At 41.6% G+C, this 22643-nt stretch overlaps 2 protein-coding genes across 3 annotated transcripts in view; both read left to right on the top strand.

Annotated features, from left to right (window-relative positions):
* The window catches only part of LOC135940266 (uncharacterized), a 71037-nt gene that overhangs the window by 26357 nt on the left and 22037 nt on the right, over positions 1-22643 (top strand). The window lies entirely within an intron of this gene.
* Positions 15403-17015, top strand: LOC135939790 (G2/mitotic-specific cyclin-B2-like). The gene has a single exon (XM_065484357.1). The coding sequence runs from the start codon at positions 15483-15485 to the stop codon at positions 16905-16907; it is 1425 nt and encodes a 474-aa protein (XP_065340429.1). The 5' UTR covers positions 15403-15482; the 3' UTR covers positions 16908-17015.

The following is a 22643-nucleotide window of genomic DNA, read 5'->3' as shown; positions in this document are numbered from 1 at the left end:
AAGCTATTCATTTTCCTCAAGTGCCGGTTAAAAATCCAATAATTTCGGCTTAAATGTTTATTATGTGGCGAGCATAATTTAGCTGCGCTTTTGAAAATTTTCACGGGACTTTTTTCTTTACTTATCTATTCATAAATTAAATAAAATACAATTTCATCCAAGTTCTCCTCTCCTTGATTTGAACTTTGAAAATAACTTGCCATTTTAATACGTAGGTTGAAACAAAAATTTATGAATCATCTGGGAAAACCAACCAGATACTTATATTTTTGGCTTTATTTGAGCAAAATTATGAATGGGATTGACAATCGTGCAAACTCAAAGGTGGGTTCTTTGCGGCATGAGAGAAAAATTCTCCTATTCACCAAATTAGTCACGATAATCAGTTGATAAACAGTGATCGCTACTTGAAATGCTACATTCTTTTAGCTTTTTGATACAAAAAACCTATGTTTTAAATTAATCATTTTTCAAATCAGAATAAAAAACTAGAAAAATTAATTTAGAGAGAAAATAGGCATTTGTAGCATTAGCGGACAACTCCCTGAAATTCATGATTAAATAGTTTGCAATATTCACTGCTAAGTGTACTTCAGAGAATTTAATTTTCCTGGCTCATGCACCGACAGCCTAAATACATACACAGTCTTCGTTTCAAGGTTAGAGGAACTTGGCTTACATAAAGGGCAATTGAAAATCGATTAACTATCCCGGGCGCTGAATGGCCCGATTACCAACAATGGACGGCCTTTCCTCGTGGCGATGCGCCTTGACAGAAGTACAGCATTTGCAGCTGCCAGTTACAAGGGCTCGCTGGGGATAATTGCAGCGAACATGTGGGCTGGTCGGAGAGCGTATTGTTTGGCGAAACTGACCTCGTCCGCCGGCGATACAGCCCTTTAATATGAAGACCGCAATGGGGATTCCACAAGGGGCAAAACTCGAGCGTGGCGGGCGCAAAAGTTGAAATAATTTTCTCGCGCGAACACGCGCATTTGAACCCTTTCGCTCCTTCTGACGAACTGCTGCCGACCGGCCGTCCTGCGAGAATAATAAATTACAATTTGCGCGCGCGGAAAACGGTAATTCATCCGGCGAGGAAAGCGGCCGAAAAATACATACACACATTGCGTGAGTAATGGCTTCGCCCGGGATGAGAAGCTGTATATATTTCATACATATTGCGACGCGTGTCACCGCGGTGGCCGGCTGAATTGGCGAAAATTGTGCCCGCCGGTTAGTCTGATAATTGAATCGTGATTTTTGCCCCGTCGAAATGCACACCGTGCACTAATCAGTCGTCAAAAGCTGGCGTCAGTCTCCATCAGCCGGCCGTGACGATTGGTTCGGCCGCCGCCGCTGCCGCCGCCGCCGGCACCGGCCTTTCACAGTAATTGAAAAAGGCAATATACACGTTCGTTGTGTGCGCTTTTTGCCCTCATGCTGCTCCATGGTGTTAATATAAAAAAGAGCTTTCGACAATTGTTCGCGCTCGCTTAGCAAATCGCGAACGAAGGGCGGCTGCTGCAATTGTTCGGCACCGCGTAATACGAACAAGCGTCGTTACCATAAAAGGCAGTTTTGCAGCGGAAAATTCCGCATGGAAACGGTGTTCATATAAGCATGAAGCAATTAGACTGCGGCGATTGTTGCCACACATCACATTTTTATCCCTTAATAAGCTCTGATGGCAGTTAATTCAAATAGATACTGAAACCTTTGATGATCCCCTGATGCATTTGATCATAATCAAACTGGGCTTAATTCTACTTCAATGGTGGTCAACTTCATTGCTGGAACTTAACATAATTATGAATCAAAGGGACGTTTAAAGCTAATTATTATGGAGATTTAAATCCTGCAATTAAGATTAAATATAAATTTTTATTGTTTTAGTTTATTTCAAAGCTCAGATTAGGCCAATTTTGCGCTGCTGAAGCTAAATTAAATTTGCTTTTGCCGAACAAGGGCTGTTTAACTTTTAAGAAACATTTTATAAATTCATGATCCAGTTGATTTGAACCTGGAAATTAATTGAAGCTGAATAAAATATATTCCAAATTCTTCAAAAGACATGGGCATGAGCATTTTGTGGTTTAAATAAAAATATATAATTGCAAAAATTTTAAACATTTACAGAATAGCAACAAACAGCCCAATTTTCCTGAAAAAATGCCCTAATACATATAATTTTTATCTCGTTTAGAACCCGACAAAACACCTATAAAAGATCAAATTATCAAGAAAATTCCATGCACTCTAAAAAAATATAGTACGGATGCCATCTATTTGGAACGGAGCTTTCCAATTGTGTGTTGCAATATGTTCATGCAAGAGGAAAGATGATCAACACATCTTACTTTCAGTATAACTTCCTGCCGTTTCAGTTTCAACCCCGTGAGCGTGGCGCAAAGGAAGTTCTTATTATTATAATAAAGTTATAATGAGATGCGACACTCAGCATCCTTTAGAAGATCACGTGTGTTCCTCGGCTTTTGTCGTAGAAATGATACACAACATCTTGCCTCGGCTTACACAACACTAACTATGAATAGCAAAATTAAATACAAAAACGTCATTTGCAGCGATTGTCCGGCGGCGGCGGCTGCGGCAGCGAAAAGTTTCCACTTTCATTAAAAATCAGCCAAGCATCCTTTTAATTAAGGCCGGCGCACTTTGGCCCCAGAAACCGAGTTAGAAAACTAAAACTCGTCCGCCGCGCGTTCTGCTCCCCTCTCGCTTTTGTCGAGATGATAATAAAGATGCAGCAGCAGCAGTGTTACACACTAGAGGAAAAGGGACGAAAAAGATGACACGTCAAAGGTCCTCCTGCATGTTTGAGCAGCTCCGGCGCCAGATATGCCCCTTGAGGAACATCAAGATGCGACACGGCTGTACTTTTGCGCGCGGCCAGGGTGCATGCAGCAGCGCCAGAGCAGCTTTATCTCCTCTCAGCCGGCGGCCAACTTAGCATAATTGTGTCTTGTGGCGTATATAAAGACTGCGCAGCGAGAAACTTCTTTGTTTACCCGGCTCTTGTTTATTTGAGAAACGCTATTATTTGTTGCGTTTCCGCCGAGCCCTCTCGTTCTTTGCCGCCGCCGCCGCCGTCGCGAATTAGACGAGAACATACTCACGCCAAATTGCATTAGGCGTGATGATGAACGCGAAACTTTGTTTCCTGCTTTTTGAGCCGAACATAATTCGGCTGCGGCGAGAGGGCTGAATGGCGGGCCGGATAATTTGATTGCTCCGCCGCCGCCCCGCGCCCGCCCGCCCAGATATTGTAATAGCAATAATCGTAATCATGTCGTGCGCCGCGCTTTATTTGTCTTGTGTGCTGCTGCAAAGGGAGCGTGTTTACCCGGGTGGTGGAATTCGACCTGCAGCCGGCGTCATTAATAAATCACCGCGCACAATGCAACACACCGCACACGAAACAATGCAGTCGACACGTACAAAGAGCACCATTGTGCCGCCGGCGCCGAGAATTCAGATTTTCGGCCCTCTGTTGATTATCAATTCATCAGGTCACGCGTGCACTGCTCGACATCTGAGCTAACCATTTGTCGGCTAATTAAGTCGTTCCTTCTTCAAATCAATTTCCCTTTTTCATACACTTGAGTATCTTTATTGTTCGGAATTTTTCGTTGACTTAAAGTGGATAGTTTGTATGTACTGCAAAGTACATCATTTTACCTTTAATTAAAATACTCTCGGAGTATTAGGGAAGAGCTATTTTTTTCCTAGGTTGCCGATTTAAGTTACGAGAAAATCGGCTCTAAAGTGTGCATGCTAACTTAGCGGTGAGTATTGAAAATCAGGATTAAGTTCCCTAGAAGAGAAAATGTTCTCATGAAAGGAATAGGAATCAAGCAAAAATCACTGACAAACCATTTAGTTTCCAAGAAATTTATCAATAAAAATATTCTTTCTCCAATTAGTCTGTTCACTTGATCCTATTTTTATTCTTGATAATTTTTAAAGTATTATTCACACCAAAAATTAATCAACCCCTAATTGTGGTCAAATAAAATTCAAATTATATAATTTTAACTATTGAGTTGTAGCTATCCACTATAGAAAACAAATTTATGGCATAAAAAATTACGCAACAAAGAGAACCTGAACTAAAAAGTACAATTAAATTGACAAAAATAGACAGAAAAGAATATTTCTCCAAGGTCAAATGGTTTCAAATGGTTAAAAAAGCTGCAAAATTTAATATGGTGCGTATTTCATATCATTGAAAGCCAAATTCTGAATAAAATGTTCACATCCACAATTTAGATAAACTAAACTAAATCTTGTAGCAAAACTTCATTCTTTAAATTGTATTTTTTAATTGCCAAAAAGCTCGTACAACAGGTGGTCAGGGACCGACGAAAAACAACCTTTTAATATCCTCCTCAAAGTGATGAGCCCTGCAGAAAGGGCAGCGTACTGGTCCTCCTCGTTCCATATCCACCATAGTCCTCATGCATTCTTCACAAACACCGACGTGCATGCAGAGTGAGAATGCGAAGGTTGCTTCAAGTTCTTGGCAGACCATGCACTTTCGCCCTGCTGCTGGCTCCTCCTGATCACCGGCACCGTGTTCATCTGCTATTTGCTTCTCTCTGATGAAGCTGCGAAGGCGCTGTGCCACTGTAAACTTGCCTGGAATTTTAATGGAATTTTTCAGATGTTTTGCTTATTTTTAATAACAAATTTTTACTCCAGCAGCTCTTGCATCGGACATGATTAAGTCGTAGCGCTTTTGCAAGTTCTTTTTTATTGAGGGTCATAAGCGTTGCCGTGTTGAGAGTGTTGGAAAGAAGTACTTGCTTTGCTCTCTCGGAGAGTCCCTCGGTACGGAAGTTCTGTAAATGCACGAATTTTGATTATTATAAGCTTTGAAAATAGAGTTCTGCAGTATCACTTACCTCCATAGCTTTTTACTACTCTAATTTTACAAACTCGTTTTGAGGCTGCACTTTTGAAAAAACCAGGAACAACAATAGACAACACAACAATTTTTTAAAACTTGATTGTTATCATGTCTTGCTCTAATATAAGATTTTGTGTCTTTTGCCAGACGGTGAAATAATTATTATCTTTTAGATAGGCAGCAATATAAATCGAGATTTTCTCAACATTCAAACGTTTTTACGGTTTATACCTTGTTTCCATAGAGCTAATACAATTTAGAATTCCCTCGTGTGAGGCTTGTGATGAATATTTACATTTTGGCGGAATAAACCACGATTTTCAGTGGGCATAACGTTCTCACCGCTTGTATTGCATGCAAACTGCGTGGGTTCGTTCTTCTCGGAAACTGACATGGTACCAACAAAGCCGCATTTCAAATGTCAAATGAATTTTCGTTGAAAATATACATTAACATTTTAGCAAAGCCCAGAGCAAACGACTGTCCCTAATAGCAATTAAGTCGTCAAAGGGTCGAATGTTAGTTTTACCGCTAAATATAAATATTGCTCGACAGGTATAGATTGCATTGAATGTAGTGTTCCCTTGAGAAAGCAATAAATTGAACTCGTTCTTGAAGGGTTTACTCCGTTGGTGCGCACACATGCAAATTGCCGATCACATTTCCAATTTCATTCCGCGTTCGCATTTCTAGGTCATCTATAATCCGCAACCCTAGCTGCCGCGTGGCATTCGTTTTCCATGCAATGCAACTCAAGGGGTGCAGCGCGGCTTGTTTGTTTGTGCTTCCAATATATGCACACACGCTCTCTCTGTCAGTGTTCGAGTGTATATACATATGTGTGTCGGTGTATTATTGATGCTGTTTGCTTGTTTGATGTTCGCGGGCGGGCGCATGTGACCCAGCGCGATTCCTCCACGACGACGATGGGTACTGTCCCTCCTCGCCCCGGCATGCATGTGGTGCAGCGGCACGTACCACGTCCTTCTGCGCCGCCTCTCACGGCGTTGCATCACTCGAGAGATGCAATAAAGCCTCGTTAGCGGCATCCGGCTTCTCCTGTGTCAATCACCGGCTTGATTGCACCCTCATGTGCTACTTGGACCTTAATGCCGCTAATCTTTATGTTAGTCTAACAAACCTGCGACATGGAATTATTGCAATAAACCAGTTGTATAAGCCCTTAATTAGTGTTCTGAGCCTCCAACAGATGGCGCCACCGTATACTTTAATAATAAATTATATTTTAAGGCACTAAATCCGCTGTGATTTTAGACTCAATATCCTGCTGATGTGCACTCTGCTTCTAGAATTAATTCTTTAGACGTGCTGAAAACAAAAATCAGTCCTGCCATTCACCGTAGAAACGTCGGGAAATATTTTTTTATTTAAAAAAATAGTTTTTCATGATTCTACGGCGATTGTATTAACTGATTTCGGTTTTCAGCACGTCAAATGTAAGTGAAGAATGCACAGTGACAAGATTAAGTCTGAAAATCGCAGCGCAAGTGCCTTAAAATCAAATATATTACGAAACTTACGGTGGCGCCATCTGTTGGTGACTTCCAACACTAAGGGGATTTATACAACTGGTTTTTTCTCTTAAATACATATCGTACTTATTATTTGAGTGTAATTTGGACTCTCATTTTGCAGGGAATTGTAATGGTTTTATCTCAGCCTATTAGAAATCACTCACAATCTCTAAATTTTAAAAGATTTTCGCTATTGTTACGTCTCGAGCGCAATTAATTTTTCAAGGGAACCTCGCACAAAAAGATTTTAGTGATAATACCATTTTAAACCTCAAGTCTGTGTGATTCTACTAGATACCGTCTTTGTTCATTCTCTTTTCAAATGTGCTTCGGTAATGAGTGTTGTCAATCATTTTCAACGGCCTTTGATTTACAATCCTCATCAATTAATTCTATGAAATTGGATTTGATTGAGCTACGAGCAAGCCTAAAGGGCTGAAATAGCTTTCTGTGCATGCGAATATATATGATTTTCCTTGAATATTTTACACTCAGTCTCATATCTTCCATCCTGCATGGCTAAAAATCCAGCACTTGAGTAATTTTTTGTAGTTTATTATAATACTTAATCACTTTTAATGGTGTAACCAGTAACCATAGCAGAAAAACTCATTTTCTACTGCATGGCTGGGAGAAATTTTTAACAACATGAGCGCAAATGTCGCGGTTGCAGTGTAATTTGTGAGAAATGCAGTAACGCTAATCTTCTCCCGCTCGTGCCGCACGCAGCGGCTGTCACGGCGTTAAGCTGAAAGTTTATTGAAGGTGTTGCGGGTTAAATTCGACTTCACTAGTGCGCCAGCCTAGTGAGCGTAAGTTTCCTTTGATCGTTGAGCTGCGCACCAGCTTGATAATTGGTGCCTAAAGTTCCAATAAATGTGGACAGGAGAAGAAGAGTTAATTAAAAATGACTAGATCCAGCTCCAGGAACTTTTAATTAGATACTTTTCATCTAAGTTTCAATGACGTTTTATCGGAAATAATTACATGCGCATCAATTGAGCTCGAAGATGAGAGATGTGCAATTAATATAGGTTGATAATTATTAATTCTAGGTTAAATCTTGTTGGAAATAGACTCATCAAACGATAAAAATTATGGAACTGCTACGTTTATTTCTATGATTGCAGACAAAGAAAAAAATTCTTCTCCTATAGTGCGTAAAAATTAAACGATGCTATATTCGGTTTAATATTTTAAAGTTGCATCAAGTATTTTGTCAAACTCTGAGGAGAGAAAATCAAATTTTCCTCCGTCCAAAACTTGACAACAACCTGCTCTCAAATCCTGCTTTGAGCATCTCGAGATTTCAGCACGAGCCACACAATGCTTCAGCGCGGCGAAACAAAGCACCGTGGAGGCGGCGGCGTCTCATCAAATAAGGCACACTTCCAATCTCCTCTCCAAGTTTTAATTGATTTTCGGCGCAATAATCGAGCCGAGTTATTCCACAGCCGTGCTAATTTCGATTACAAACTTTGCGAGTGCAAATCCCGCGCCGTCTCGATTGTTTTGTTTCCATCCGCCTCTCTAATTCAGTCGGCGACGCTTTGCATTTATTGCCAAATTACTCGAGATGCGAGAAGGGTCCGCCGCCGCTGCTTCTTGCTTTCCCGAGCACTTTTCTGCCCGGCGCAGATCTAATTACTCGAGCCAAATTAGATGTTGCCCGCTCTGCTCTGGCTCGCCGGGCCACCAAAAAGTCTCTTGTATTTTTCCACCACCAACTTTAGATGGAAAAAGTAAACCTCGGTAGCCGGGCAGCCAATTACGCGCCACACGTGGAAAAAGTAGAGGCGCCGCGTTAAAAATCCTGGAACTGAAACCGCACGCAGACCATTTTGGAAACTCGATATTATTCCTCATCGCGCGCTGCGGGGGAAAATGAAACGCAACACTCGCCTACCTAGGCTCCGATCCCATTTTTCTTTCTCGGAAATGATCAGCGGCAATAATAAATAGCAGGCGCAATAAAGTGTATACGCAATTCCAGCCGAGGGGCGCGATATTTTTTACTGCGCCCGTGTGGGTCCCCTTTTGCCGTTGTTTGGCACTTTGGAAAATGGAACGAGCGTAAGCATCTGTGGCCAGTAAAGCGATTGGCGCGACACAATCTGGCCACAAGTGCCACTTCATATTTTAGAGTCTCTCGCCGGCACTCGACGCCCCTGAAAGGTGCGTCGAGAGCAGGCCACGACTTTGATTTTAACACGTCGGCGTGCGGCCGCCGCAGTATACGCACCAGACGAGCGCTTGACACTTTTGCGATCACGAGGGCCATTCAGCCATCACGCAATTTGTGAAAGGACTTGACGACGCCGGCACGTCCCACGCATTTACGCAGTCATTTCCGGTTATCAAATGCGCGTTTGTCACTTCTGCTGAACGAATTTGAATCTAGCAGCTCGTTTTTTCAGCTGAAGACCATCGGATTTTTATTATAAAACAACATTTGGGATATTTTTAAAATTTTCTCTTTCTGAATTACAAATCAATTTGTCTGACGATGTAAAAAGGATAAATCATACACATTATTTAAGGCAACAATAAAGAGTTGTTAAATTTGTTAGTGTTACACTTTTTTTAAAACTCTTTGGGAAACTCAGTAAATTAAAATATAAGATTTCAAGAAGAGAGACAGTCCTCACTATTTGAAATACAAGCTAACTTTGTAGAGCTTTTCCAAAAAATTTACATTTATTTTGGGCAATTTTAGCTTTAACTGAATTTTTAGGGGCCCGATTAATTTAAGCATTGGCAACAATAATTTTCCAGGGATTTTCTGTATCAATACTCTTTAAAAATTAATGTTTTTCCGCCTTTTCTGACTTTCAGTTTTATTATTAAAAATGAAAATTAAAATGTCAAAGAGCATTAATACCAAAAAATGGTAATCCCCGCCAGTTTTTACCACGTATCTGCAGTAGACGACGACCCACGCCTGAGCTGGCAAAAGCCTCAAAGTAATTTTACCCAGATGTTTATCATTTGTCCTCATTCTCAGAAACCACGTCGCTCATAAAAATTTTGCTTTAGCTTTTAGTTCTTTCTTTCATATTTTTTGTTGTAAATTGTTATTTTGCTATTTTTAGAATTTCTATCCAGGCTGAAAATCTTTTTTTAAAGGAATAAAACAAATCAGTAACACTTAAAATTCTGAATTTGCCAATTTAAACAGTTTCTCGTCCGCTATTTTTTTGCTAAATTTCCATTGCTTTTGTTGCGTTTTATCAAACGCTGTTAGAATAACTACTAGGTACATTTATTTTTGGTGAAATAAATTACGATTTTCAAAATACGAATAAAAGTACATGCTAATTGCTCAGTTGCAAACTTTGTATTCGATTTTCTTAGCAATTTAAACGGCAACCTTGAAAAATTTAAGTTTTTTCCCAGTTTCCAGAGAGTATTTTACGTAAAGCTATAAATAATATTAAGAAATTCACATCACATGTGCCCACGTCAATTGATGGCAGGGATAGTGTAAAATTAATATCAGAAGGATTAATCCTGCACTCGTTTCTAAATGTAATTTCTGGCGTAACAACAAAATAAATTTGTTTTAATCAGAGCTATACAATCAGGAATAAAAAATAGTATTAAAAAAAACTGGACACCAGCAATCCAACTTTCCAACTGTTGCGGCTGATCTCTCAGATCATAAATTCGTCACGCTTGACCTGCTATGCATTCAAATCCAGAGGGGCTAATTTAAACAAGTTGCCACACGCACTTTCGGCACGATGCAAAATTAAGCGTGCCCCGCCAGATTTCAAAACAGGGAGCTGGGATAACAAAAAACGCCGGGATTATTAGGATTTCGCGATGCAGTGACGGAGCGACTGTATATATACGTACATTGAGAGCTGGGCGAGATAATAAATGTTAATCCAGCGGAAAAGCAAAGAGAACTGGTTGACTGCTGTTTGCATCTCGCTTTATTTTGCGAGTGGGCCGCGCTTTGTCCGCCCAGCCTGCTACCAGCTCGGGGGAATGTGAAAAAATGGTCGATTTTCCCCAGAATAGAACACACTCGGGTATGATTTTTTAAAAAGAATTCCTCTGCGATTCAGAAATTCAATTTTTTTATCATCCTGACTATTGAATCATTATTTGTTTTAGCCCTCGTTATAAATTCTGCCATTGTTTTATTGCAAAAGTAAAATTCAATATCTAATAAAATGTTCATATTTCACTTACTTCTGAGAGCTTATAAAGATCGAAAAATATCTTTACTGTTATTAGTAATTATGGCTTTATTATAATTTTCTGCTTGATTTCTCACACCCCCAAACGGCGGATCACTCATGAAAATTTCAAGCGGCTTGTTTTGCATATGCAGCTGGCCTTTTTATGATGAATCGCCTTTGCGCCGAAACGAATTCCAAGCATTTGTACTTGAAAGTCACAATTGCGCAAAGTCGAGTGTGTCTCTGTGTTGGCGAAAGTAGTGCTCTAGCGCCTCTGCTCTTGAGAGTGATTAATTACCTCGTTAATATTCACAAGCCCTTCGCGATTATCGCTAAGGAAGGAATGACAGCTCAAATGAAGCGCTGGTAATGACTTGACACCCTCAATGCCCGCCGAAGATTTCGCTTTCAGCCGCTTTGATTAGATTTAATTATGACTGATTACCCGTCAGCCGTGCGAAGGATGATATGTCAAGTTAAGTTTAATTGATAAATTTCAAAGCTGTACGAGGAGCAGAATGTTTTTAGCTATATTTTCCTTCCTAGCGAGCAAGAGAATATGATTGATAACTTTCGAAAAATATTTAAACGTGAATTAAAAACGTTACAGACAGTTGGTAAGTTGGCCACAAGGACAGAATTGTTACAATTTTTTTTTCATTTGATAAAAATCGGAGAAGAGATTATTCAACGCTGTACAGTTTTCCGCTTTTTTTCTAAATTTGCAGAACGTCCGTTTGCTTACATTTGCTCATTTTATATCCTTCCTCTTCCCCCTTGTGGGATGTTTTCCTTTTTTTCCATGCCTGTCTACATATTCAGCTGAATTTAATTAATAGATTTTCTTTTTATATATCAAAGTTTCCTAACAGGAAAAATCTGGTTTTTTCCATCATCCTTGTTAGAGAGATAAATTCCTCTTTTTGTGTAGCTTGGTCAAATATTTAAAGGGTTTTGTTGTTTTAGGGTTTTATTCTTCAAAGCTTTGATGGAAACGCCGTTTCTTCGCAATACAATAAAAATGAAAACACGATTTTTCCAGAAAAACCTAACGAATGACGGGAAATGTTTATTTCTTTTTACTTTCATCTCGCTAAAAACCAATTAAATTAACTGGTTTTCTAAATGTGGCATTATTGCCTTAACAGTAGTTTCTAGGTAGGTGTTGATTTTTATCAATCGTCTTCCAACTGGAAACTTTCTTCTGGCAGACTGCGTGTTTTAACAGTAAGTTCGCGAATGTGTGCCCGTTATTATTTTCTGAAGTCACATTGTAATTCCAGTTAAATCCAAATGGACAAATATGGTTGGTTCGCCTCTAACTTTCGAGCATCAAATTGTAAACAACGCCAAGTTTAATCTCCACCAAAGCCCTTTTTTGTACTTGTAAGTTGGGATAAACTGCAACGAGCGAAAGAGAAAGTTGCCCCGCCTAATCCAAACTTTTTCCATACACTTGAGTGCAACATTAAAAATTCCCACTTTCCTTTCGTGAATGCACAAAAGCACAAAGTGTGGCTGAAGGCAGCCATGCGGACAATAGCGGACAATAATATAAATTAGACGGGCGCACACTTTGCGTCCGGCTACAACTACAAGCTTGTTGCAGATTTTTAATTATCGTAACTCTGGCGCGCTTACACCCTGGATTAGGCCCTGGCCGCCTCGACTGGAATTATACGCTCGCTGGTGCCGTTTCGTCTGGCTTTTTATTCCGTAATGCCACCGGCTGAGATCAAAAATCCAAGATTAAATAACACGCGTGTATCGTGCAAACAGAGCGCGCAGATTCACCGAAAATAAGGCGGCGTTGGCGGCGGCGGCTGCTGCGGATGTTTGCTTTCCAGATTACTTTTTGCACCGTGCATTTTGATAAAGACGCCTCTTGGCTGTACATATCTAGCCGGCGTGCAATTTGCCTTTTCCGCTTCGTACGACTCGTGGATATGCGTGTGTGGGTAATTTCTGCGAACTAGAGCGGCGGAATAAGAAGCGCGGATAATTTGATAAGATTGGACGGAGGAATTGGAGAAGAAAATTAGAGAGCCACGACGGACTTGAAAAAACATGCAACACGGCGCTCCGATGAGCCTCTCACCGTGCGTGTTGTGCGAAATTGTTAAAGGGCCTTTGTTACCTGATATTCAATTTATTATTCAGTCAGAATGTGTCGAGTTGACTTCTCTTCCGCTCCATCTCTCTCACTTTTTCGGAAAGATGAGCTCTTGATGCAAACGAAGACATACGCCTGCTTATTGCTCAGTTCATTAAATTTGCTGCTGCCTTTCACTCCGTGACGCACGAGCACTTTGACATCGCCTCACAAAGTAAGCTTTGTAAAAAAATTTCACGAGATTTGGAATCCAATTTGGAATTAATGGAGCCAAGCAGCAACACAAGTCGAAGAAAAAATTTCCAAGAGAAAAATTAGGTAATTTCAAAGAGAAGCTTTATATATACACTTTGTTTTCAAAGCTCCAGTTACCATAAATGTTGACGAGTAGATTAAGGGAATTTTTATCGAAATTACCTGATTATCTGGAAAAAATTCGATAAAGTTGCACGGCATTTTTTGTAGGTACCAAGAACGCATTTTTAGATTTCAAGGAACAGGGAACAGAAACTCGTCTCGAAATTTAACTTAATCGCATCAGACCATTTGACTCCGTAAAACGCTTGCAAAACTAATCTGCAATCACTAAATTTTAGGCCGGTTTAGTTTCTAATGGAGTTTAGAATAGAATCAATTTAATTGCAGATTTTAAAAACAAAAATCCAATTTTAACCACGTTGTCTTTTTCAAAATTGTTGTTATTTTTTAATTTAACCGGTTTCTCTATGTACAAACATGAATCAGATTGCTTTAATAAAAACAATCAACATTATCCAATTAGAAAAAGATAAATAACCTGTAAATATTGTTCTCTAGAAGCAAAAGATAATTTTTTTTCAAAAAATGTTTTTTACTTCATTAATTTTTCTACAATGTATATTTACCTACATTTAAAATTCTTCTTTTGCTATCTTTGCAGCTCAGTACTTAAAGCTACGAGCAAGTATAATTATACAGAATTCATTATAAACACACTGGAAAAACAAAATCACACAAAGTGTAGCCGTGCAAAACCAATTTTCCCGCACTGATTCCCATCTGGCTCAAGTTTTATAGCAATTATTTTTCTTACGCAGTTGAAACAACTTCAATCCTTGCTCACATTCATTATGAATGCTCAACTTCTTTCAAGCTAGTTTCCCCTCAATCTTGCCTTTGGAGTTAATGGGAAAGAGCATTTTACTAACAGACTTCTCTATGGTAAAATAAACATTTGGACTGAAATTCCATTTGTAAATCGTCTCATTTGCTCATGGAGATCAAAAGCGGAGGAGGACAAGAGTCGCTTTGCATTACAAACCAAGCACAGGGTCTCACCGGTTGGTGCGTCATCCCGAGTCGTGTGTCATTCATCCTGCAATTTGCAATATTTACGAGGGAGCGTGCTCCCAAGAAGTAAGTCTCGCTCGTGCTGTCGTCTTTTCTAATTCGCCGCCCCGCCCGTCGGCGCGCACATCAATTACAAGTTAGAATTAGCTGCTAAATGATGCATTAGGCCGTTAAGGCTGAATTTTAAATGACACGCCCGGCGCCTTGTCTGCCGCCGCGCTGTGTTGTGTATCTTGCTCTCGCCGAGGAGTGGAATAATGACGCGATTTATCTCGCCGCCGCTCGAACATAATGCAAACCATTATGACGGCCGTGTATTTCGGTGCTGAGCAAACTTTATTCCCGCCGCCGCCGGAGCAAAGAGAGAAAGCAACTTTTCTCGAGAGTACGTACACGGACACGGATCTCTTTCCTCGCTATCTCCTCTCCTCTCGGCTCGGCGCGCGCTTTTTTACGAGTCTTTTATGTAGTTCTTCAATTGTATCTGCATTTTAAAGAAGACACAAGTCGAGCAGCTGACTGTGCAAAAGTGGCGGCCGCACCAGTGGAAATGTAAATTTCTTAAATACCATTACCATCTATGAATAATTTTGAATAGCCGCGCTTGATGGATCTAATTTCGGCCTCTTTCGCGCTCTGCTTTCTCTCCCTCGCAGCGTTTCCCATTCCGCGCGCTGCTTTTCCGACTGCTGCACCGCTCCCCGGTAATTTTTATGCAAAATTCTCATATTTACGATAAGAGAGAAAGAGAGGGGGTGCGAGGTGGCCGCCTCCGTAGGCTATGCACTTCCATTTCGTCAGAGATTTTATCCCCTTGCGGTTATGGCAGCAAGTTTCGAAATTGCACCCATTCACATTTTAAAAAGGCAGCGTTCCATTGCACTGCCGAGGAAATGAGCTCTGAAATTTCTTTTGAAGTTCCAAGAGTAGCTTTTAAAATACAAAAGAACACACAAACAAAAGCAAAAATAGCAAATTGAGATGATATCGCAATTGTCAAGCATATTTTAAAAAAATAAACATGGATACATTAAAAGAAAACAATTTTTTAAGAAATAGAGGATTTTGCAGGGAGTGAAATTTGTTGAAAATAAATTCAAAATGTTCACAATAAAGATGAAAGCCATTTTAAGCAACAAAAAATATTTAGAGAAATATTTAAAATCTCTTGAATAATCACAAATTTCCAGAATATTTTCAACAAGATTCACCTCTCCGTCGCTCATTGTCAGCCGGCAACAATCAGCGATTTGATTTGTCGCACTTTGAACTTGTCCGTTGGAATAGTGTGTTGTATTCGTTTCGTTGTGTCAGTCTGTTAAGTTTAAAAAAGACGGAATTGTTGCGGAGAATTTGTCACATCTGTACCAGAATCCAGTTTGAAAATGGCCCACGTCGCAAGACCACTTCGAGTGACTCATCGCACTGCCCAGACCATCGATGTAGAGAACACGGAGAATGATTTGCCCAAGAATGTGGTGCGAAAAGCGGCGCGAGTCCCACAAGTGAGAAGCACCCTTGGCGCGATCGGCAACAAGATGACTGCCCAACTGGTCCCCGTTGGAAAGGGCGGCCTCGCCGTCAGCAAACAGAACAATGCCCCGAAAGAAAAGCCCAAGTCGAACGTGCCAACTGGCAAGCCGGTAGACCAGAAGACCGGACTCACCGTGCGGGACAAGCAGGTGCCGCCGACCAACGGCACGACCAAGCCCTGCGTCATTCGCCGCGTCGCCAACATCGTGTCAGCCCCGAATGCGCAGCAAGCAAAGCCGAAGGTGTCCCTGGCCGCTCCGAAGCCCCAGATTGCTGTGAAGCCGACAGTCAGGCCCAAACCAGCAGCACCCAAAAAGCAACCAGGCAAGGTGGAGGTACTGGGCAGCCAGCCCGACCTGAGCTGCTTCTCGCAGGAGGAGATAGCCAAATTCGAGAGTTTGAACATCGCTGACTTTGACGACGCCCAGCTTGTGGCCGACTACGTCAAAGACATTTACTCGTACATGAGGCAACTTGAGGCTGTGTACTGCATTCCAGAGGCTTACGTCAGGCAATGCAAATTCATGACGAATCTAATGCGTGCGAAAGTTGTTGACTGGCTCATCGGCGTCCACCACCAGTTCAAGCTGATGCCAGAGACCCTGTACCTTACGGTTTCAATCTTTGACAGATACATGCTGACAGCCCTGGCGACACCCAAATCGCAGCTGCAGCTGGTCGGCGTGACGAGCCTGCTGATCGCGTCCAAATACGAGGAGATCTATTGTCCGACCATCGCCGACTGCGTTTACGTCACCAACTATACGTACACCAAGAAGCAAGTCGTGAAGATGGAGTCGATGATCCTGGGCGCCTTGGCCTTCAACATCGGCCGCCCGTTGCCGCTGCAGTTCCTGCGGCGCTTCACCAAGGTTGCCCACGCCACGCTCGAGGACCACTGCACGGCCAAGTACTTCATGGAACTGCAACTGGTGCGTCACGAGATGTGCCACGTGCGACCCTCGCTGCAGGCCGCCGCCGCTATGTGCCTCTCGTTGTTCGTCAACCTGGACCAAGATGTGTACGACAAGTACAAGAAGGCTGAACAAAGCCCCTACGACACCCTGAAGCACCTCTGGAGCCCCACGCTGCAATACTTCTCTGGCTTTTCTTTCGCCGAGGTTGAGGAGGCCGTCAAGCAACTCGCGCCTGTCGTCCTCAAGGGACACTCGTCCGACTTGCAGAACGTCCGCAAGAAGTACTCGTCCAAGAACACGTTTGAGGCAAGCAACATTGTTGAAGGACGTCTGAACAGGATCGGATCAATGAGGGGATGATTTATGTGCATTATGTTACTTTAAGAAATACTGTAATTTTACTGATTGCATGTTGACTAACGAACAGTTTGATAGCGCCAGAACTTGTAAATACAGTTTCTTTGATTATGTCCGTTTTTTAATCTACCCCAGTTGTATAACTTTGTACGTCGTCGAAAGCAGGGAAGCAGCGTCCTTATAGAGGTATATCGGAAAATTGTGACAATCTCGTGTTTCCATTTTAGCTCAGGAATTAGGGCTGCAACGCAATAGCCGAAACTAGTAGAGCAGGACATATCTGTAGAGTTACGGAAAAATAAACAGTTCGCAACACAGCGAGAATGCTGCTTTTAATTTCAGCTGGAAAATCATGATATCTTCGTGTGTTTCAGCCTTCATTGGCAATAATATGACCAAAATGATTCAGTACAAAGGAATTTGTATTTATTACGAGCTAAAATAATTAATTAATATCTAAATTTAGTTGAACCCATTAAGGAAAGCATAATTTCTTGTAATAAAAATTTGAAAATTCCCACCACTGCGGCAGTAAGCCAAAATGCAAACTTTACTTAGGACTTGTCTGTTGGGAAAAGAGCCCTTGTCCACGGTCCAAAGTTAAAGACACCATCTTCTCTCAGACGGTGTAAATAATTATCTCGGGATTATTGCGCAGTAAACGTACTTTTCCATTCGCTTATTGTTAGTTAGCGGTGGTTAAAATAGAGCGCGGCGAAATGAGCCTTGTGCGGGATTAAAAGACTCGCTCCTTTGTTGTTTTACGTAACACTAGGCAGCGTCTTTAAAAGTCTCGGCTGGCGGCGGGGAGAGAGAGATGGCGAGCGAGAAAGAAAGAAAAGGGACGACGGCGCGCAGCCAACTTGAGACATTAAGGCGATGCTGCCATTTATCTACTCTTGGGAAATGTAAATGCCGGGAAAAAATCACACTTTAAAAAGCAGCTAGCCGGGAGTCGCAATAAATTGCGAGTGTGACTCAGCTCGCAGATGAATTAAGACGTGCAGCCCGGCTGACTCGCGGGGTTAATTCGTCCAGAATCACACACACCTTTCGCTGGGGGAGAGGGTGGAAAATAATTTATCGCGCACCCTCTTTTTGACTCAATGATTTCCAGGCCCCGCAGTGGAGGCGCAACTTTTTGCCCCTATTCACCAGCCGCCGGACGGCAATTTCGGAGAAAATTAGAATGCGCTGACAGTTTTTTTTTCCCGCCCGCCAGCCGCCCGCCCATACACGCCGCGTCCCGTGTGAAATTAAAAGTTGGCGGCTTTGACGCGCGTGCTGATATAGCAAAGAGGCACACGCTGGCAGCTTATGAATTCGGAAAACGTGCAGAGCAAAAGTAGGAGAAAAGCGTGCGCCGGGCGCAAAAAGTGCCGGCCGTCGGGAGCACGTGCTAATTTATTTACACAAAAGAATTCATCTCGCGCAGGAAATTAAATCATGCAGTGCTAGCAGCTTGTTAATTGTTGCGAATTAGCGTGGGGCGTTTCCATCACCGCTCGACGGAGACTGAATTTAAAATGCACCCGCCCGCTCGCCGCTTTTCATCGGAGATGAACAAACAGGAAACACACGTTGTGATGCGAATTTATGGCGCCGGCTGGGATTTCTCCTGAGAATTCTTGTAATTAGCCCCGTCCGTAACTGGACAGCAGACGAATAACCTAATAAAAAGTGTGCCTCTATGCTCTCTAAATTTTTGACGAAACTTTTACATTTGCACGTACGCCTCGTGCTCTTCCATCGCAAATTACATTATCCAGCGTGACATTTGAGATATTTGCGCGGAAACGTGAAAGTTACGCTCTAACACTCGTGATAAATATGCATGACAGTCAGAGGAGGAGCTACGTGGGTTTAATTGAAATAACAAATTCGTAGAGTGCGCAAGAAAATTTGTCAAGGATCATCGTAAAGATACCCTGCATTGCACCAGTTCCACCATTTTTAATTAAAAAAGGATTATCATAGCAAGTGTGTGTTCATTTATTTTTGTCTCCCAACAGTGATTCCATTTAGGAGACCTTTAAACAAAAATTTTAATCAGACCGAGACTAAATCTGTGCCTTTATTGACAGTGAAGAAAAGGCGCTTCGCATAATATTTTTATTTGAAAGTGAACCTTGTAAAATAAAGCAAAGAGAACAAGTAAACCGCACAAGCAGGTAAATAATGCTGTTGTTTTTTATTTCCCTCAAAGAGTTTCATTCTGTGCGTAGGTCCATGCATTTATTAATTTAATAAAGTTAATTAACGTCTGCAATGCCAATATTTTAGTTGTTACCCTACGTACTTAACAAATTTGCTTCGCAAAAATCTCTCTGAGATCCTGCCATTCAAAGCTAATCGCCTGGATCATGCCGAAATCGAGCAATCCACCGCAAAACCTCTTGACTTCCTCTTTTTATCTGAACTCTGAACGGAAATCGGCGGCAAATTAATTGCGGGCATTCAAGTTAAACGCGTCGTAAATCACAGCCGGCAAGCCGAGGGACTCAGAACAGAGAGTGCATCGGTGTGTTTCTCCAGAGACGCGTGTTCGCTTCAATGGCGAGCTTGTTAATCACAAACTCGCGTATTTGCCAACACCATTAGGCGAAATTGCCTCTTGACTTTAATTAAATACCGTCTAATTATCCCTGGCTGCCGGCGAGCGTGTTCGGTCGGGCCATATTGTTGCCGAAGGAGCGTACGCGATTGTGCCCAGACCGCAGGCACAGAAGGACGCACATTACGCGGTCAATGAGTTGCTCAATCTGCCCAAGACACGCGTCATTTAACTCGAGATTCGGGTAGAAAAGTGTGGCCACCCGCTGCCACCTATGGCACAGCTGCTGCGTCCTCTCATGTTGAAAACGTTTGAATCCACATTGTCCGCTTTAATAAACTGCCCAGCCACATCCGTTCACTCTCGTTACAGCGGGTAAATTTTTTATTTGATTTTCACAACGAACCGAAAGACCCGAGGCAATACGCAAAGGCCGGGTTTTATTTGGAACTTAATTTAGTTAGCTCGGCATTTCATCTGAAACTGTCGCTTCTAACTCTTTGGTTTCACAAACAGAAAGCTAAAAAATATTTCTGGCCTCACAAATAATGCTTAGCGAGATTGCAATCATGCCAAGCACAAATTAATCGCTGGAAGAAATTTAGGCAATTTCTTTGTCAGGGCTGTTGCGCAGGTTGCATAAGCTTTGAAAATTTGCCAGATGTGAAATAAAATTATTGTTGATTTTTACTCAATTTGTATTTTTGGTTTGGAGACAAAGGGCAGAAATAGAATTGAAAAATAAATGCCGCCAACCACCCTCTCTGTAACTCTCTCTTCACTTTAAAAATTTACAAGCTAAAAATTGAAATGCCATTTCATATTATGGAGTAAAGGCCTACTTAACGTGGAGTAAAAATTTCGAATTTCTAAAACAAAAATTGTTTTGAGTTAAAATCAATTTTCCAGCTAGCAAAAAACAACACAGAAAGAAAATATTTTCCATGTTTAATTTCCTTAAAATTATTTTCCGCGTGTATATTCTGTTTACCGAACCAAATTTAAAACTTCACGAAACATTTTCCCGCTAATATCTTTGTTCACAATGTTGATATTCTTTCGTTCTTTCAGACAGTGAAAAAATCAAAAGCTTTTGAGAACAAAAAATCGCAGCACAGGCTAATAAAGGGTTGAAAAATAAACAGATCCCGTTTTTCTTTATTATTCAAATGCTCTCTCAGCATCGCTATCCTTCACCGGCGGGCAGAAAAAGAAAAATGCAGTGTGATAAAAGCGCGAAGCAATTCCCCACCCCGCTGAAGACGCGAAGCAAACATTTACCGCCGACGCCTCCATTATTCAAAAAAGCAGACAACAAAGTGCACACAATAACAAAGAGGAAAAGAAGCGCATTCGAATTCCACCTGCGTTTCTCGGCTAAACGCTGCAGCTCTCTAATAAATGCGAAAAAGTCATTACGACGAGCGCGAGTTTCCCCGAAATATACGGCGAGAAAGGGGGAGGGCAGCAAGAAACAAGCAGCTTTCCCTTGCATGCACATTTTCAATTTCTTTCCCGCCTGTCACATTTACATTCTTGATATTTATATTTCTCTCGAGGGGTCATTATAATACGCTCTCATTCTTATTCTCGCTCTCCTGCCGGCTGGCGTTGTATGTAACACCAACAAAACAGCGGCTGCTTAAACACGCCCGCGACGCTCTAATTCATCTTTCGATGCAGGAGTCGAGCAATTTGGCCGGCGAAAAGAAAGACAAGGCGCGTGCATACGTATTTCTCGGCGTTTTCTGCCCACCCGGCCGGTTGCTAAGGCTGCTCAACATCAAAACACGTCACCTTGGGCCAACAACGCACTAACAAAACATCGCAGCCCCCAGGTAGACAAGCGGCTTGCTTGTTAGCTGTCAATACTTCGGCAGAAGTAAATAAAGTAGCTGGATCCATGAATTTTGCATCAGCAGGTATCGATTTCCAACACTTTTTAATACATTCGCATGCACAAACCGCAGCAGACGCTTTGAATAATGAATCCCGACGCGCGAGAAGGCGCCGGTCGACGGCTTGACTACTGAATATCGTTCATTTCCCAAGGGCTTCGCTGAGGAGTCGCAAATTGAGCCGGAACCGTGTGCTTTTCACCTGAATAATTGTCACGCAAGAAATGAGATTTTTATCGGAATGGATCGAAAACCGTACAAGAGCTGGTTTAGATTGTTATTTTTTTGTATATGCTATAGAATCTTGCTGCCAAGTGTTGGAAAATTCAAATAACAGTCTGAAATTTGTGGCTTACGTTGATCGCGAATAATTGCCTGAAAAAACAATTTTTTAAAACAGATAATCTTAGCTAAACCGATTTGATTTTCAGCACATTAAATTAAAATTTTAATCTCCAAGAACGCACATTAGCAGAATTGAATCTGAAATCGTAATGGAATCACCTGGAAATTGTAAATAAATGGTGGCGTCCAAAATGATAAAAAAAAATGCAAATTTAACTGTTGGCAAGAACATGGAGCACTGAGAACAGGTAAAAAAGGATCTAACTCGGCTTTAGACCCATCTTAATAAGTTAAAAATTGTCCAAATAATACAAGATCTCGGCGATACTTTCCTTTGCCTTCCTTTTCATTGAATCAGCTACATGCTATTGCTCGTATTATTTGGAAATATTGAATATATTTCTTTCTTAACGCAGTCAATACCTGTTTAAAATCACATTCATAATAGGTACGTGATATATTTTGAAAAGTCTAGGCCATTTCTGGACAACTTGAGGAGAGAGAAATTTGTTTACAGGAACACAATATGAATTGGATCCATCGCTGACTATTCTTTCGAACGTTTATCTTGAAGAATGGCACTTTTCTCCATAAGCGATTCGAACGCTTCGGACTAAAGTGGCGTATCGGCAGAGTGCAAATAATCACCTGCGACGCGACGTTGGGCCTGCTCTTTTTCATCGCACTCGGCTGGCAAACCGGGAGCGATCGCCGCAAATCCCGGTCCTTGTCTCGCGATAATGCACATGCACAGTCTCGCTCTCGGCGTCAGACAATAAAATAAATAGGCCCTCTCTCGCTGCATCCCACCCAATTTTATTTATATTTCCGCGTCCATTTTATTGATACCGAAGGCACACATCTCTCTACCTCAAATCACAGAGCGCATAAAAATGTCAATACGAATCTCGCGTCCATTTTTCCTCCCTCTTGGGTCCCTTT

Source organism: Cloeon dipterum, chromosome 3 (genome assembly GCF_949628265.1).
Source record: "Cloeon dipterum chromosome 3, ieCloDipt1.1, whole genome shotgun sequence".
Taxonomy (NCBI): domain Eukaryota; kingdom Metazoa; phylum Arthropoda; class Insecta; order Ephemeroptera; family Baetidae; genus Cloeon; species Cloeon dipterum.
Note: the sequence above shows the minus strand (reverse complement) of the source record. Positions and strands in the feature narration are given on the sequence as shown.

Coding starts and splice junctions, on each gene's coding strand:
- LOC135939790 (XM_065484357.1), top strand. CDS start 15,483: ATGGCCCACGTCGCAAGACCACTTCGAGTGACTCATCGCACTGCCCAG.